At 47.0% G+C, this 18340-nt stretch overlaps 1 protein-coding gene across 2 annotated transcripts in view; it reads right to left on the bottom strand.

Moving 5' to 3' along the window:
• MYO5C (myosin VC) overlaps positions 1 to 18340 on the bottom strand; it is a 296937-nt gene that overhangs the window by 81522 nt on the left and 197075 nt on the right. For both annotated transcript variants that reach the window (XM_075345779.1, XM_075345780.1), the window contains one exon: positions 313 to 524. In XM_075345779.1, the coding sequence (XP_075201894.1) occupies positions 313 to 524 (212 nt within the window). The remainder of the gene's footprint in view (positions 1 to 312; positions 525 to 18340) is intronic.

Raw genomic sequence — 18340 nt, 5'->3', positions numbered from 1 at the left:
AGGAACAAATCTTTGCCGATATTTGCAGTTTTGCACTTCCTTTGCCATTTTTTGAATGTGAACACAGAATTATAACATAAATTATCACACAAATCTATGTTTGCTCAAATCCAAAAGATAAGCAAAGTCTATTACGAGGCGGGAATTGTCCTCTACGCCATTTTATAACACCAGCATTATTGGGGCTCACACCAGTACACATACTTATTTTACCTTAGAACAAACATACAATATCCTGAAGATCCTGACAAATGTATGCCTGACCATAGTTAGATATTTCCATACTGGAGCATAATATTTAGACTGTGTTACCTCACAGCCCGTTGTCCCCTGAAGTATTGCTGGATGACAATGGCTGCATTTCGTGCACGTAGGAACTTCTTCCTCTGAACCCAGCCTCGAATGTTCTTCTGGATCATAACACAGGCATTTCTCAACTTGTCTGACCTTAATTTTTCTAAGTATGCCACTTGTCCAGCTCTAAAGAAGATTTTAGTCCTTCCAAACTGATACTGGTTGGAATCCTAGAGACAGTCAGAGAAAATCAAAGACATAATAAGACACAAGCATATCTAACAAACATCACAATAATGCTTTTTTTTTTTGCTAAAAAGACCACAGTTAACTGGCGCAACCCTGGATATAGGGATCATCAAACACGTGGCCTCATTCTACCTTTAATCCAGAAATCACAGCAGGACCAGCCACCGATGGAAGCTGAAGAGAAAAAGACTGAGAACACATACTGACAGATTCTGAATACATGTCCTCATATGTTTGGAAGAAGCAGTTTTCTCATGAAGACCTTTATTGGGTTCAGTGCTCTGAATATTTTAATCTCTGCATTCTACTTGGCACATCAATGAGACGATAGATCTGATTGTACACGAGATCTCTATGACAACACTGCATTAGCCAGGTCATCAGGATCTCTCGTAATACATATCCAGGGTCTATCATTTCTATCTACTGATCTCAACAGAGCACAAACATATTATTTAGATATTCAATCTACAATAAATGGCCATTTATAAATCTCCTCCTATAGGGCTCTGTTAAACTGCATAAAACCATTAACACGATGTATCATCATGTCCTTCAGCCCTGTAAAACATGCTGTAAACCTGTCACTATACATCCTGTCAAGGCTCACTACTTCTATCCATGCCCATTCTATAAGTGCACTAAATTTCAAGCTGTCGCAGTGTTTTCATGGTTTTTCAGCGTCGCTCTGGTCCTGTAGTGCCATCTTGTGATGTAACTTTTGACTGGCCCGAAGTCAGAAGTTACATCACAAGCTCCCAATGCATCTCTATGAGAACCTCAGCAAGACCAGAACAAGGCTCCCATAGAGATGCATTGAGTTGTGACCTCCGGAAAACTCCATGAAACACAGGAGCTGCCGGCAGGTATCATAGTATCATAGTATCATAGTTTTTAAGGTTGAAGGGAGACTCTAAGTCCATCTAGTTCAACCCGTAGCCTAACATGTTGATCCAGAGGAAGGCAAAAAAACCCCAATGTGGCAAACAAGTTCCAATGGGGAAAAAATTTCCTTCCTGACTCCACATACGGCAATCAGACTAGTTCCCTGGATCAATACCCTGTCATAAAATCTAATATACATAACTGGTAATATTAAATTTTTCAAGAAAGGCGTCCAGGCTCTGCTTAAATGCTAGTAGTGAATCACTCATTACAACATCATGCGGCAGAGAGTTCCATAGTCTCACTGCTCGTACAGTAAAGAATCCTCGTCTGTGATTATGATTAAACCTTCTTTCCTCAAGACGTAGCGGATGCCCCCGTGTTCCAGTCGCAGGCCTAGGTGTAAAAAGATCTTTGGAAAGGTCTCTGTACTGTCCCCTCATATATTTATACATTGTGATTAGATCCCCCCTAAGCCTTCGTTTTTCCAAACTAAATAACCCCAGGTTTAATAACCTGTCTTGGTATTGCAGCCCACCCATTCCTCTAATAATCTTGGTGGCTCTTCTCTGCACCCTCTCCAGTTCAGCTATGTCCTTCTTATATATCGGTGACCAGAATTGTACACAGTATTCTAAGTGCGGTCGCACTAGTGACTTGTACAGAGGTAGAACTATATTTTTTTCAGGAACACTTATACCTCTTTTAATACATCCCATTATTTTATTAGCCCTGGCAGCAGTTGCCTGACACTGTCCACTAAAGTGAAGTTTACCATCCACACCACACCCAAGGTCACAAATTACAGGAGACCGACAGAAGCGGCGGCGATAGAGGATGAAGCTGCCGGAAGGTGAGTATCAGACAGGGTCCAGGGGCCTTTAAAAGCACCACTCCAGGTGAGATTTTTTTCCTCAGGCCAAATATAACTAAAAAAAATATGTAGTTCTGCACTGCCTCATTAAATAACATTGGTAAGAGTGCAAGCCCTTTTTTTTGTCGCTTTGCACTTGACATACCTGGTCCAGTATGTAGAAACTCATTACTCAGGCTTGGACATCACCAAAATAACAGTAATAATTTTGTTAAGGGATTTTTTACCATTGGGGACATTTTTGTAAATGCATGTATTTGTGGCTAAAACTCATGTTTAGAATTAGGTTTCATTAAAAACTTTGCAGTGATAGGCTTTTTCAGGCTCCTTGTTTCCTGCGCATTTAACTTTAATGTGGTCAGTAGTTATAAATCAAATGAAAGGAGGTCAAATAAAGACAGAAAAAGAATTACAATTTTTCTGTTAGGCCCCTTCATACATCAGTTTTTCCAGTAAATGTGGTGTCTGTCTGTGTGTGGTCTTTAGACAAGTTCACACGCACACTCAATATCTGTATTGTTTTTCACACCAACCGTTTGTTCATGTGAACCACACGTACCTCTTGATGACACGTCCGTTTTTTTAGCATCAACACACATGAAAAAAAGGACCGATAAACGTCTATGGATCAGCAAAAAATACATACAGCACACAAATGACATCCCTGTGCTGTGCGTTTGACACAGACCAGTATTAATTGAAATTCCCCCTTATTTTTGATAACCAGCAAAGGTAAAAGCACACAGCTGAGAGCTGATATTCTCAGTATGGGAAGGTCCATGGTTATTGAGCCCTTCACAGCAAACAAAATACCAGCCTGCTACCGTCCCTGGAGGGGCGCATCACCTAAGATATGCCAATTCTGGTGCTTCGCCTTAACTATTCCCGATTGCCCTGGTGCACTAGCAATCAGGGTAATGGTAGTTGGGGGTTCATGTCGGCTCTGTAGTAGCAGCTGGCATCAAGCTCTGGTGTTAGTAATGGAGAGATATCTATCAGACACCCCCATTGATAACTCAGTAATCAACAAAAGACTAAAGGCCCCATCACACACAGAGATAAATCTTTGGCAGATCTGTGGTTGCAGTGAAATCATGGACATATTGTTCCATTTGAACACAGCCACAAACCTGGCACTGACTGTCCACGATTTCACTGCAACCACAGATCTGCCGCAGATTTATCTCTGTGTGTTACAGGGCCTTTACACACACAAAAATAATGTCACCGCTCATCGGAAGTACTGACTTTCATGCAGCACAGCATGACCCGGAGTGACCTGGTGACCCTCAACAGCGGTAATGTTATTGATGTCACAGCTCATCAGAGATGCCGAGTCACACACAAAGCAGCGTGACCTATCGACCCTGAGGAGTGGTAACACTACTAATGTCACCGCTGAACAGAGGCACCGGGTCTCACACAGCGCAGCGTGACCTAGAATTACCTGTCAATAAAGTCTATGGAGTGTCAGAACAATGCTCCATAGAACTTGTTCGTCGAAATCCCTGAACCACGTCGGACCAGCTGGGATTTTTTTTTTCTCTCTTCAATAAAGTGGTTAACGAGGGTAAGGGTTTTGTTTTATTTCTCTGTGCTTGTATGTTTGTGGTTTTTTTAGATATCCTTTTTTGGACTACGATGGATTGAGTGGGCTACGGAGGACTCCCTGGCCTAAAGCGGAGTTACATGGGTTGTTTTTTGATAAAATGGCAAACAAGGGAAAGTTTCGGGGAGTGTTTATTGAAATAAATGTTTATTTTTTGTGTGTCTGTCCTTTTTTGGATTCCTGGGTTAGTAATGGAGGTGTCTAATAAACACCTCCTTATTCCAGGACTTGATGCCAGCTGACACTACACAGCTAACATCAGCCCAATAAACCAGCATCAATGTAACTAATGTTAGGCGCCACATCTAAGACAGCTGGGGGCTGGTATTTTTAGGGTGGGGAGTCAAAAGAACCATGAACCTACCAAGCCTGATAATATCAGCTCATAGCTGTCTGCTTTACCTTTACTGGTTAGCAAAAATGGGGGGACCCCGTGTAGCTTTTTATTTGCTTAATATCTGTAAATTCTATCTAACTTTGCGTGAAACACATGAAAAAAACAAACATTCATTTCAGTGTCATGTATTTTTTTCCGGGACATGTCACAAGGACAGAACACACGTACAAACGGACCGCACATGGATAATACACATACGTAAACACCAATGGCTACATGGATGGTCAAAATGGAACGTGCCACATGAGCATTTTTTTAAGCACACGTTTCAAGGGTGCCTTAGACTGTTATAGCGGGTTGACTGACAAATTCTCAGTTAACTCATTTTGCAACCAGCAATATGTGCCGCCCCGTGCCAGCAGCCGGCGTTCCTCGGGTCCGGACCTTCAGGGGTGGTGGCTCGAGGGGCTCTGGACCTGGGGGTCTCGCGGACACGCCGAATAAAATGGGGGACGTATATGTACAGGCTGGGCCGTATTGAGTTTGTGACGCCACCAACGGTGTGTGGTGAGGTAGGACACCACCGCTGCTGTGACGGGGCACGCAGGGAAGATGTTGTGCAGCAAGATGTTAACCCCTCCGTGGGCAGGGATGGTGGCCCCGGGACTCGGTTGGTCCGTGCAGGGGATGGCGACTGCAGGGGGTGCGGGTGTACTCACAGTTAGAAACACACACAAGTCTCTGGTAAACCAAGGTGATGGTGGCCGGTGCCGCGGCCGGTTGCGTCCTGGTCCCTCACCCGGCTGGTGGTCTCTATCTTTTTCCTGCACTTCTTTAAGTAGAAAGGACTTCCCAGCATGAAACGTAGGAGTCCTAAGGAGCCGTGCCCGCAGACGCTGGCCCGTGGGATCTATGGGCCTTGGCGGTGACCTCTTATCCCTAATCGGTGGGCTGTTGTCTTCTATGAGGGACTTTGGGTGGGACAGAACCTCTAGTTCTGGCCTCAATCGGTTAATTAACCAGCTCCAGTCGATTCTGGCTTCTGGCTTCAGGGTCCGAGTACCCCCCTTTGTGCTACGGTTTCCGGGTCGGTTCCCCGTGTCGGTACCGGCAGACTACAGCCCTGGCCCGGTCCACCGCGGTTCCACCGAGCCGTCTTCCCGTCTCCTGCTGATGGAGACCACCGTCTGCCTCCTAGCCAGTGGCACCAGGGCTCCTACCCTGGTACCTGTCAGTTTGCTTCAGGTCTGACACACAGGCCTGACCTCCACTCTCACTGAACTCTCAACTGAACTCTAGACAGAACTCAACTTGACTACCTGCTTTCCCGCCCTGGGCTGTCTAAACCCCTGGGTGGGCATGCACCAACTGCCTGGCCACGCCCACTGGTGTGTCTATCTGTCCCTAAGGGGTGTGACTAGGGTTTAATGGTTGGCTAAGTGTTTCCTAATGAGGGAACGGTGTTATGCAGGGGCCTATTTGTGACTACCTGGTTTTGACAGGGCGTCACAAATACACTGTGAAAAACAGAGACTATAGAAGAAAAATGGTGCAAAATTTTTCATGGAACTCAATTGCAAAAATTAATTTGGCCCCAAATATAAGCATTTACGTAAAGAAAACAAAAATGTCCCAAAAGGACAATTAACCAGGCAAAAGCTTAGATGGCTGTTATGGCAACAGAAGTCTGATGCATCAGTCAAGTGGTAAGAACTCTAAGACACGAGACGTCATTGAGTGCATCCTGTTAACCCTGCACATTATGTCACTCTTACAATAGGTCTCTGTCACTTCTAGGTTTTATATACTATATATATGAACAGTTGCGTTGAAGGTTAAATGAATAAAGTTTACACATCTCCTTTGCATTTTAGGCAAAACATTATATATATATATATATATATATATATATATATATATATATACACAAACACACACATACAGTGTATATATACAGTGTGTATATACGGTATATATATATGTACACATACAGTTAGGTCCAGAAATATTTGGACAGTGACACAAGTTTTGTTATTTTAGCTGTTTACAAAAACATGTTCAGAAATACAATAATATGGGCTGAAAGTGCACACTCCCAGCTACAATATGAGAGTTTTCACATCCAAATCGGAGAAAGATTTTAGGAATCATAGCTGTTTAATGCATAGCCTCCTCTTTTTCAAGGGACCAAAAGTAATTGGACAAGGGACTCTAAGGGCTGCAATTAACTCTGAAGGCATCTCCCTCGTTAACCTGTAATCAATGAAGTAGTTAAAAGGTCTGGGGTTGATTACAGGTGTGTGGTTTTGCATTTGGAAGCTGTTGCTGTAACCAGACAACATGCGGTCTAAGGAACTCTCAATTGAGGTGAAGCAGAACATCCTGAGGCTGGAAAAAAAAGAAAAAATCCATCAGAGAGATAGCAGACATGCTTGGAGTAGCAAAATCAATAGTCAGGTACATTCTGAGAAAAAAGGAATTGACTGGTGAGCTTGGAAACTCAAAAAGGCCTGGGCGTCCATGGATGACAACAGTGGTGGATGATCGCCGCATACTTTCTTTGGTGAAGAAGAACACGTTCACAACATCAACTGAAGTCCAGAACACTCTCAGTGAAGTAGGTGTATCTGTCTCTAAGTCAACAGTAAAGAGAAGACTCCATGAAAGTAAATACAAAGGGTTCACATCTAGATGCAAACCATTCATCAATTCCAAAAATAGACAGGCCAGAGTTAAATTTGCTGAAAAACACCTCATGAAGCCAGCTCAGTTCTGGAAAAGTATTCTATGGACAGATGAGACAAAGATCAACCTGTACCAGAATGATGGGAAGAAAAAAGTTTGGAGAAGAAAGGGAATGGCACATGATCCAAGGCACACCACATCCTCTGTAAAACATGGTGGAGGCAACGTGATGGCATGGGCATGCATGGCTTTCAATGGCACTGGGTCACTTGTGTTTATTGATGACATAACAGCAGACAAGAGTAGCCGGATGAATTCTGAAGTGTACCGGGATATACAGATTCAGCCAAATGCCGCAAAGTTGATCGGACGGCGCTTCATAGTACAGATGGACAATGACCCCAAGCATACAGCCAAAGCTACCCAGGAGTTCATGAGTGCATGAAAAAAGTGGAACATTCTGCAATGGCCAAGTCAATCACCAGATCTTAACCCAATTGAGCATGCATTTCACTTGCTCAAATCCAGACTTAAGACGGAAACAAGCAGACCCACAAACAAGCAAGACCTGAAGGCTGCGGCTGTGAAGGCCTGGCAAAGCATTAAGAAGGAGGAAACCCAGCGTTTGGTGATGTCCATGGGTTCCAGACTTAAGGCAGTGATTGCCTCCAAAGGATTCGCAACAAAATATTGAAAATAAAAATATTTTGTTTGGGTTTGGTTTATTTGTCCAATTACTTTTGACCTCCTAAAATGTGGAGTGTTTGTAAAGAAATGTGTACAATTCCTACAATTTCTATCAGATATTTTTGTTCAAACCTTCAAATTAAACGTTACAATCTGCACTTGAATTCTGTTGTAGAGATTTCATTTCAAATCCAATGTGGTGGCATGCAGAGCCCAACTCGCGAAAATTGTGTCACTGTCCAAATATTTCTGGACCTAACTGTATACATACATACAGTGTATATGTAGCACCCAGAGATATGGGGTACTTGGTCCCAGGCAAGTGTCTCTCTTGGGAATGTCACGTGGTGGCCGTTGCCCGGTTCCGTGCTCTGGGCCCTTTTTGTAATCGGGATATTTACAGGGGATTTGTGAATACAGTTTACTCGTGACGCCACTTGCGGTGTTGCGGCTAAATGTAGGGAGCCGCCGCTGCAGAATTTCTCTACTGGGGCTGGTGGTATTGGCAGCTAGTATGGTAGTCCCTCCGCAAGTAGGGTTTTGCCCCAGCGGGTATATGGTGTAGTGGGCGTCGGAAGACGGTAGTCCACACAGGTATTCAGTGCAACTGGTTTACTCAGTTTCTGAAGATGTTAACTGGTTGGCTGAGGCCGACTGGTTTCGCCTCCAGGACCCCTTCGTCCCAGTGCCAGTTTGGTTCTCTGGTACCGTTTTCCCCTACACCTGTCTCTGGTAAATGGGTCCCCGTGGTAAAGAACACTGGGGGTCCCCGTTCTGTGGTTTGTCCACTTCTGTCCGCCTGACGGCAGTGTGAACCCTGTGGGTTTGGAGTCTCTGGTCCTGTCCCCAGTTCTCCCTTTGCTACTGAGTCTTCGGATTCTTTAGGGTCAGCAAGGTCATTGATGGTCCCCTTTGCTGTGCATGTGTTAACAGGTTGGCTTGAAGCTCTTTCCTGTTCTAGGGTCCTGTACCCCATCGGTGCGTAGTTCCAGAAGTACTCCACTGTACTCCACCGGCAACCATTTCTCCTGGGTACCAGGTCGCCGTTAACTCAAGTCAGTACCTCACTTTGCTTCCACCTTCACACTCCTGCTGTCTGACACTTTCAACTGACTACTCTCCACAGTCTGCCCCTCCCACCTGGTCAACTAGTGGACTGGAATGGCTCCACCTCTAGGCGGCCATCCATTGGTCCCACCCTAGCTGGGTACCATCGTACCATTGGTCTCTAAGGGGGTAGGCCCTGCATCCTTGTGGGGATGCAGAACCTTGTAGCATCCTGATGGTGTCAGGGGCGCTACACACATATATATATATATATTTATATATATATATATATATATATATATACACAGTATATACATACACACACATTCATCTTTTTTTACATTTGATAAATTACAATAAGGAAAATGGTCCGATGCAAAAGTTTGGGCACCTTTGGAGATTTGTGTGCTCAGACAACTTTGACCAAGGTTTCAGACTTTGATTATCCTGTTAAGGCTATGGCTTGTTCACTATCATCATTAGGAAAGGTTGTTGATGCAAATTTCACAGGTATATAAAAACCTAGCCTCCTTTAACCTTGTGTCAAAAAACAGCAGCCATGGCTTCTTCTAAGCAGTGACGTAGCACTCTTAAAATTAAAATGGTGGAGGCCCACAAAGCAGGAGAAGGCTATGAGAAGATAGCAAAGCGTTTTCAAGTTGCCCTTTCCTCAGTTCAAAAATGTAATTAAGAAATGGCAGTTAGCAGGAACAGTGGAGGTCAAAATAATGTCTGGAAGATCAAGCAAAATTTCTGTGAGAGCTGCTCGTAGGATTGCTAGAGAGGAAAATCAGAATCCCTTCAGGAAGTTTTAGCAGACTCTGGAGTTGTGGTACATTGTTCTACTGTTCAGAGACATCTACACACTTGGAACAGTCATCAGACGAAAACCTCTCCTGCATCCTCACCATAAAATTCAGAATCAAAAGTATGCAAAAGAACATCTAAACAAGCCTGATGCATTTTGGAAAAGGTCCTGTGGACTGATGAGGTTAAAGTAGAACTCTTTGGCCACAATGATCAAAGGTATGTGTGGAGAAAAAAGCACAGAATTTCACTATAAAAATATTTCGCCAACCATTAAGCATGGGGGTGGATCAATCATGCTTTGGGTTGTTGTGTTACAGCCAATAGAACAGGGAACATTTCACGGATAGAGGGAGATATAGATTCAATGAAATTTCAACAAATTATTGATGGAAACATAACACCATCTGTAAAAAAGCGAAGTTGAAAAGAGGATGATTTTGAATAATGATTAGAGATGGGTGAATCCGCAGATACTTGGGATCGGCGGGTCCGACCGGATTTAGAAAAAAAAAAAAACCTGGTTCGGGACCGGAATTAATCTTGAATATCTACCCGGACCCCGATCCCCATGAGTCTTTCTGCCAGGAGATGCAAATTTGGTGCCAAAATCTGGTGCAGACATTTCAGCAACAAATTTGTATTTCCTGGCAGAAAATCACACCAAAACGGCGTCAAAACCGGTTTTGTGAATTTTGGTGCAGATTTGGTGCTGAAATTTATACACAATATTCCTGCACCAAATCTGTGTCTCTTGGCAAAATAACATGCAAAAACGGTTTTGATGACATTTTGATGTGGGTTTCATCCAGGACATGCACATTTGGTGCTGAAATGTCTGCACCAGATTTCTCCACCAAATTTGCATCTCCTGTCAGAAAACTGCATCAAAACGGCGTCAAAAGCATTTTTTTGCGTTTTTTGCCAAGAGATGCAGATTTGGTGCTGAAATTTATATACCATATTCTTACACCATATCTGCATCTCCTGGCAAAACATTTTTTCGTCAAAACCGCTTCGTGTTTTGATGCTTTTCTTTGCCAGCAGATGCAGATTTAGTGCAGGAATATGATGTAGAAATTTCAGCATCAAATCTGCATCTCTTGGCAAAAAAAAACGTGGAAATGCAAGTTTGATAGAACTTAGTTCATCTGAGTTGATGTCACTGAGTTCAATGGGGTCACTTGAGGTCAGTTTACCTGCGGTCACAGGTGGGGCACCGTGGGAACCTCCAGCTGTGACCTCATATAAACTCAGTGACGTCACCACTCACAGCCAGTCTTTGCCTGCAGCCGCAGCGGGCGTTCATGTTCTGTACTTGCACGCTGTTACTGCAGGATGTAGCAGAGCCAGGATCGTTGTAAAACCTCATATGCATTACGTTGGTCCTGGGTGATTTTGGGGTTAATAAAGAGGTGAAAGAGGGTGTTTTTTGTATTTTATTTCAAATAAAGGATTTCTTTGGTGTTTATGTTTATTTCTTTTCACTTATAGTATTAGTAATGGGGGGTCTCATAGATGGCTCCCATTACAGATCTAGGGCTTAGTGGCAGCTGTGAGCGGTCATTAACCCCTTAAATTACCCTGATTACCACTGCACCAGGTCAATCATAATGAGCCGGATAAAGTGCCAGGATTGTTGCATCGAAAAGATGCAACAATTCTGGGTGGCTGCAGGCTGACATTGTTAGGCTAGGGGGAGGTCAATAATCATGGGTCTCCCCAGCTTGAGAATACCAGCCCCCAGCTGTTGGCTTTATCATGGCTGGGTATGAAAATTGGGGGGGACCGCGCAAAAGATTTTTCAATTATTTATTTAAATAATTTAAAACAAACTGCATGGGGTCCCTCTTATTTTGACACACAGCCAAGATAAGCACACAGCTGGGGCTGCAGCCTGCAGCCGTATGCTTTATCTGTGCTGTGTATCACAATATGGGGGACCTTACATAAATTTATTAATTTTTTATTTTTACACTACTATACAGATGCAGATAGCGTGTGTGATTCTAAGGAATTACACATGCTGTCACACAGGTTGGGGGCACAGTCTTACTCCAACCAATCATAGACGCTGGGACTGAATGTGGACAGGGGAAGCAGTGAATATGTATAAGGGTAATGAACGGCCCCAGAAATAGTTTTACAGCCGGGTGTATAACTCGGTAAGTATAACGCGCCTGTTCTAACCCCCCTAGCCCTTTCTAGCACCATTTTAAAGCACAATATTCGGCTCCCCATAGAATTACACGGTGATCAGTGTCCACACAGATGTTCAGGATTAAGTCCGGTCCAGAAAGGGGTCTTTAGTAAAAAATCCAGTTGGACCCGCCGATCCCAATTATCTGCCGGTTCACTCATCTCTACTCTCCATTACTAACATTAGGGCTTGATGCCAACTGACATTACACAGCTGACATCAACCTTAAAAAATATTACTCCAATTGCCATCACACAAATCAGGAAGAGCCGGGGTGAAGTGCCAGAATTGGCACAACTAATGCATGTACCAATTCTGGGATGGTTGCAGGTGGTTATTTTTAAACTGTGGAGGGCCCAATAACCATGGATCTTTCTTGCTTGATAATTCCAGTCCACAGCTGTCTGCTTTACCTTGTCTGATTATCAAAAATGGAGGGGGGCCCCATACCATTTTTTTTTACTTTTTTATTTATTTAGTAAATTAAACCAGCCTAAACCACACTTTTGTGCTACATGAAAGACGCTAAAAAGGGTAAGGCCATGTGCGCATGTAAGTGCGTTCTGCACTGCAGCGTAAAGTCATTTTTTGTGCGATTCAGAACACAGCTGAAAATCTGTGTTCTGGAAGTTTGGTGTCTGCAGAATTCCTGGAGAATTCGTGCGTTCTGGATGCTGCCTCTCCCATAGACAGAGTGGAGAAAGCATCCAGAACACACAAAACAATTGACATGTTACTTTTTAGAACGCTGAGTTCTAAAAAGCAACGTGCGGATGGAATTTGCACAATCTATATAGATTTTGCTGGGGACGCAGGACGCATGCTTTTACGCTGCAGTGCAGAACGCAGCGTAAAAGCATCTAATTACGAAACGTGCGCACATGGCCTAAGTGTAAAACGTTGCTCTAATCTAAGCTTCCCCGTCTACATCAACACTACCTGAACTGCAGTGTGCCAAGTATTATAACCCCGATGTCTCATAAGACCCGATGATGCGATGTGGTCGGCCGATCACAGTAATGTCAGTAGCTAAATTGGCTACAGCGTTACCATGATTGGCAGGCAATCCCCACATGTTTAGTAGCTGAAAAACAGCCGAGAAACATGAGAGGCCAGGACTTGAACATGGCGCTTTAACACCTCTCTTACTAGGCTGAGTATCGAGCGCGCTGAGCACCACGATGCTCAATCAAGTAATGAGCAATGACGAAAATGCTTTCTTCAGCGCTCTATTGGGAGACCCAGACGATTGGGGTATAGCTACTGCCCTCTGGAGGCCACACAAAGCACTACATTAAAAGTGCAAGGCCCCTCCCCCTCTGGCTATACCCCCCCGTGGCATCACGGGTTCTCCAGTTTTAGCTTTGTGTGCGAAGGAGGTCAGACATTCCATGCATAGCTCCACAGATTTTAGTCAGCAGTAGCTGCTGACTATGTCGGATGGAAGAAAAGAGGACACATATAGTGTTCCCAGCATGCTCCCTTCTCACCCCTGGATGGTGTTGTAAGGTTGAGGTACCTATTGCTGGTACAGGGCTGGAGCCTGACATGCTGTTTTCCTTCCACATCCCCTTGTAGGGCTCTGTGGAAGTGGGATCCTGCCGGCCTCTCAGCTCTGATGCCGGGCTCCATCCACAGACCCATTAGAACCTGATGGAGACGGAGCAGGAGTACGATCAGGGACAGGCCCTGCATCATACAGGTACTCTGTGTCCCCGGCAGGCACAGACACACTCCGGGCTGGCTGGGTGTTGTAGTGCGCCGGGGACCGCAACGTGGAGTTGGTGTCCCTACAGATTACTGGGGGATTGTTTGTGTTTGGGAACGCAGCGCCGACCCCCTCTGGACCGGGCGGCGCTGCTGTGACTTGTGGTGCGCCGGGGATCCGCCGGCCGCGCTTTTACGGCGGCGGCGGTTATAAATTTAGTCCCCGGCTTTTTGGGCCTAGGACGCCGGCAGCTCCGTTTCGTTCCCGCCCCCACCCTGTCACTCAGGGTAGGGGAGAGACGCTGTTCGCAAGCAGCGACGAGGGCTGGAGCCTGATTTACATGCTCCAGCCCTCTCACTTGGCACAGAGGGAAGCAGGCTTCCCGCTCTTGGCCAGGAACGCCCAGGGCCCGCCCCCCTTCCTCTCTCGAGACGCCGGCAGCCATTACATGCATGCCTGGCTGGAGGAAGGACGCAAGGCTCTGGGAGACCTGGACTAGGGGCTATCTGGCGACCACACACCCGCTTTTTAAGCGGGCGGTAAGCGATTTTTCTGTGCTGGTCCCTCTAGTGCCTCACTGTGTATCAGTGTACTGGGTACAGTTATATAGATATTGTATTTCTTGCACTGTGAGGTGCGCTTCTGGCTGCATATCCCAGATCGCTCTGTGGAAGCAGCAACATGTCATCCTCAAAACGCAAGGCGGCCAAGGCAAAAAGGGCTGTGTATACTGCGTGTGCTGCATGTGGGGCTAATCTACCAGCAGGCTCCGATGACCCCCATTGTGTGCAATGCTCCGACCCGGTGCTGCTTCGCCAGCCGGAGTCAGGAGAGGTAGTCACCCAGGCTGAGACGCTTGTAAGTTCTGCCCCGGTGACAGGGACGGACTTTGCAGTTTTTGCAGATAATATGTCTGTATCTATGGCAAAAATCCTTGAGACCTTGCAATCTATGCATGGGTCTCAGTCTCTGGACACGGCGAGGCCTCTGTCCTCAGGTCCCCCTTACTTGGAATGTATCCAGCCCACAGGGGGGTCCCCGGCTTCACAGGCCGAGGATTATGACTCAGATGATGGCCCCAGCCACCCTAAGCGAGCTCGCTGGGAAAGACCCTCGACGTCTTCACACTGCTCAGGGTCTCAGCGCAATCAGTCTCCCTGTGATGTGTCTGATGAGAGTGATCAGGAATCCATTCCTGGAACCCCTCTCAACCTGGATACCCCGGATGGGGATGCCATGGTAAACGACCTTATCTCAGCCATCAATAGGCTGTTGGATATTTCTCCCCCAGCCCCTTCAGCAGAAGAGGCGGCTGCGGAGCAGGAAAAGTTTCGTTTCCTTTATCCCAAGCGTAAATTGAGTGCTTTGTTAGATCATTCTGACTTCAGAGAATCAATCCAGAAGCACGACGCTCACCCAGAAAGGCGTTTCTCTAAACGATCTAAAGATACGCGTTTCCCTTTCCCCCCTGAGGTGGTCAAGCGCTGGACACAGTGTCCAAAGGTAGACCCCCCGATTTCCAAACTTGCAGCTAGATCCATAGTTGCAGTGGAGGATGGCGCTTCACTTAAAGATGCCAATGACAGACAGATGGACCTTTGGTTAAAATCTGTCTATGAAGCTATAGGCGCGTCGTTTGCTCCGGCATTCGCAGCCGTATGGGCACTCCAGGCTATTTCAGCTGGCTTAGCAAAAGTGGATGCTATCATGCATCCAGCAGTGCCGCAAGTGGCGCACCTTACCACGCAGATGTCGGCGTTTGCGTCTTACGCTATCAATGCGGTCCTAGAATCTACCAGTCGCACCTCAATGGCGTCCGCCAATTCGGTAGTTTTGCGCAGAGCCTTGTGGTTAAAGGACTGGAAAGCAGATGCTGGTTCCAAAAAATGTTTAACCAGTTTGCCTTTGTCTAGAGATAGACTGTTTGGCGAGCCATTGGCTGACATCATTAAGCAGTCCAAGGGTAAAGACTCCTCTTTACCACAACCCAGAACATCCAAACCTCAGCAGAAAAAGTGGCAGCAGAGGTTTCAGTCCTTTCGAGGTTCGGGCAAGACACCATTTACCTCGTCCAAAGGGACTCAGAGGACGCAAAGAAACTCAGATTCGTGGCGGACTCACACACGCCCCAAGAAAGCGAATGGAGGTACCGCTTCCAAAGCGGCTACCTCATGACTCCCAGCCCCCCCCCTCCGCATCGCCGGTCGGGGGCAGGCTCTCCCGCTTTTCCGGCATTTGGATGTCACAGGTCAAAGACCGGTGGGTGACGGACATTTTGTCGCGCGGGTACAGAATCGAGTTCAATTCTCGTCCTCCAGCTCGGTTCTTCAGAACCTCCCCACGTCCAGACCGAGCAGATGCTCTGCTGCAGGCGGTGGATTCCCTAAAAGCGGAAGGAGTGGTTATCCCAGTCCCTCCTCAGGAACAAGGGCAAGGATTTTACTCCAATCTCTTTGTGGTTCCAAAAAAGGACGGCTCGTTCCGTCCTGTTCTGGACCTAAAACGGCTCAACAAACATGTGCATGCCAGGAGGTTCCGGATGGAAACCCTCCGCTCTGTCATTGCCTCAATGTCCAGAGGAGATTTCCTTGCCTCAATAGACATCAAAGATGCTTATCTCCACGTGCCAATTGCTACAGAACATCAACGTTTTCTACGTTTTGTGATAGGAGACGACCATTTTCAGTTCGTAGCTCTTCCATTTGGTCTGGCGACAGCCCCACGGGTCTTCACCAAGGTCATGGCGGCGGTGGTAGCAGTCTTGCACTCTCAGGGACACTCGGTGATCCCTTACCTAGACGACTTATTGGTCAAAGCTCCCTCTCAGGAGGCATGTCAGCACAGCCTGAATGCTACGCTGGAGACTCTACAGTCTTTCGGATGGATCATCAACTTTCCAAAGTCGATCCTATCACCGACTCAGTCACTAACGTATCTTGGCATGGAGTTTCATACTCTAGCAGCGATAGTGAAGCTTCCGCTGGACAAGCAGCGGTCACTGCAGACAGGGGTGCAATCTCTTCTGCAGGGCCAGTTGCATCCCTTGCGGCGCCTCATGCATTTCCTAGGGAAGATGGTGGCAGCCATGGAAGCAGTTCCCTTTGCGCAGTTTCATCTGCGCCCACTTCAATGGGACATTCTCCGTCAATGGGACGGGAAGTCAACGTCCCTGGACAGGAAAGTCTCGCTTTCCCAGACGGCCAAAGACTCTCTACAATGGTGGCTCCTTCCCACCTCATTGTCTCAGGGAAGATCCTTCCTGCCCCCATCCTGGGCAGTAGTCACGACAGATGCGAGTCTGTCAGGGTGGGGAGCAGTATTTCTTCACCACAGGGCTCAGGGGACGTGGACTCCGCAGGAGTCCACCCTTCAGATCAATGTTCTGGAGATCAGAGCAGTGTATCTTGCTCTCCTGGCCTTCCAACAGTGGCTGGAAGGAAAGCAGATCCGAATCCAATCGGACAACTCCACAGCGGTGGCATACATCAACCACCAAGGAGGGACGCGCAGTCGGCAAGCCTTCCAAGAAGTCCGGCGCATTCTAATGTGGGTGGAGGACAGAGCATCCACCATATCCGCGGTTCACATCCCAGGCGTAGAAAACTGGGAAGCAGACTTCCTGAGTCGCCAGGGCATGGACGCAGGGGAATGGTCCCTTCACCCGGACGTGTTTCAGGAAATCTGTCGCCGCTGGGGAGTGCCGGACGTCGACCTAATGGCATCCCGGCACAACAACAAGGTCCCGGCATTCATGGCGAGGTCGCGCGATCAAAGAGCTCTGGCGGCAGACGCCTTGGTTCAAGATTGGTCGCAGTTTCAGCTCCCATACGTGTTTCCGCCTCTGGCGCTCTTGCCCAGAGTGCTACGCAAGATCAGATCCGAGTGCAGCCGCGTCATACTCGTCGCTCCAGACTGGCCGAGGAGGTCGTGGTATCCGGATCTGTGGCATCTCACGATCGGTCGACCGTGGTCACTGCCAGACCGACCAGACTTACTGTCTCAAGGGCCGTTTTTCCATCAGAATTCTGCGGCCCTGAACCTGACTGTGTGGCCATTGAGTCCTGGATCCTAGCATCTGCAGGATTATCTCAAGGAGTGATTGCCACAATGAGACAAGCTAGAAAGTCGAATTCTGCTAAGATCTACCACAGAACGTGGAAGATTTTCTTGTCCTGGTGCTCTGCTCAGGGAGTGTCTCCCTGGCCATTTGCATTGCCCAAGTTTCTTTCCTTCCTGCAATCGGGGTTAGAAAAGGGCTTGTCGCTCAGCTCCCTTAAAGGGCAAGTTTCGGCACTATCCGTGTTTTTTCAGAAGCGTCTAGCACGTCTTCCTAAGGTGCGCACGTTCCTGCAGGGGGTCTGTCATATTGTGCCCCCGTACAAGCGACCGTTAGATCCATGGGATCTGAACAGGGTACTAGTTGCTCTCCAGAAGCCGCCCTTCGAGCCTCTGAAGGAAGTTTCCTTTTCTCGGCTGTCGCAGAAAGTGGCGTTTCTTGTTGCGATCACATCGCTTCGGCGAGTGTCTGAGCTGGCAGCTCTGTCATCTAAGGCTCCCTTCCTGGTGTTCCACCAGGACAAGGTTGTGCTGCGCCCCATTCCGGAGTTTCTTCCTAAGGTCGTATCCTCTTTTCATCTTAATCAGGATATTTCCTTGCCTTCTTTTTGTCCTCATCCGGTTCACCGGTATGAAAAGGCCTTACGTTTGCTAGATCTGGTGAGAGCACTCAGAATCTACATTTCCCGCACGGCGCCCATACGCCGTGCCGATGCACTTTTCGTCCTTGTCGCTGGTCCGCGCAAGGGGTTGCAGGCTTCTAAAGCCACCCTGGCTCGATGGATCAAAGAACCAATTCTAGAGGCCTACCGTTCTGCGGGGCTTCCGGTTCCTTCAGGGCTAAAAGCCCACTCTACCAGAGCCGTGGGTGCGTCCTGGGCATTACGTCACCAGGCTTCGGC

Source organism: Anomaloglossus baeobatrachus, chromosome 4, assembly GCF_048569485.1.
Source record: "Anomaloglossus baeobatrachus isolate aAnoBae1 chromosome 4, aAnoBae1.hap1, whole genome shotgun sequence".
Lineage (NCBI taxonomy): Eukaryota > Metazoa > Chordata > Amphibia > Anura > Aromobatidae > Anomaloglossus > Anomaloglossus baeobatrachus.
This window is presented reverse-complemented; position numbering and strand designations above follow the sequence as displayed.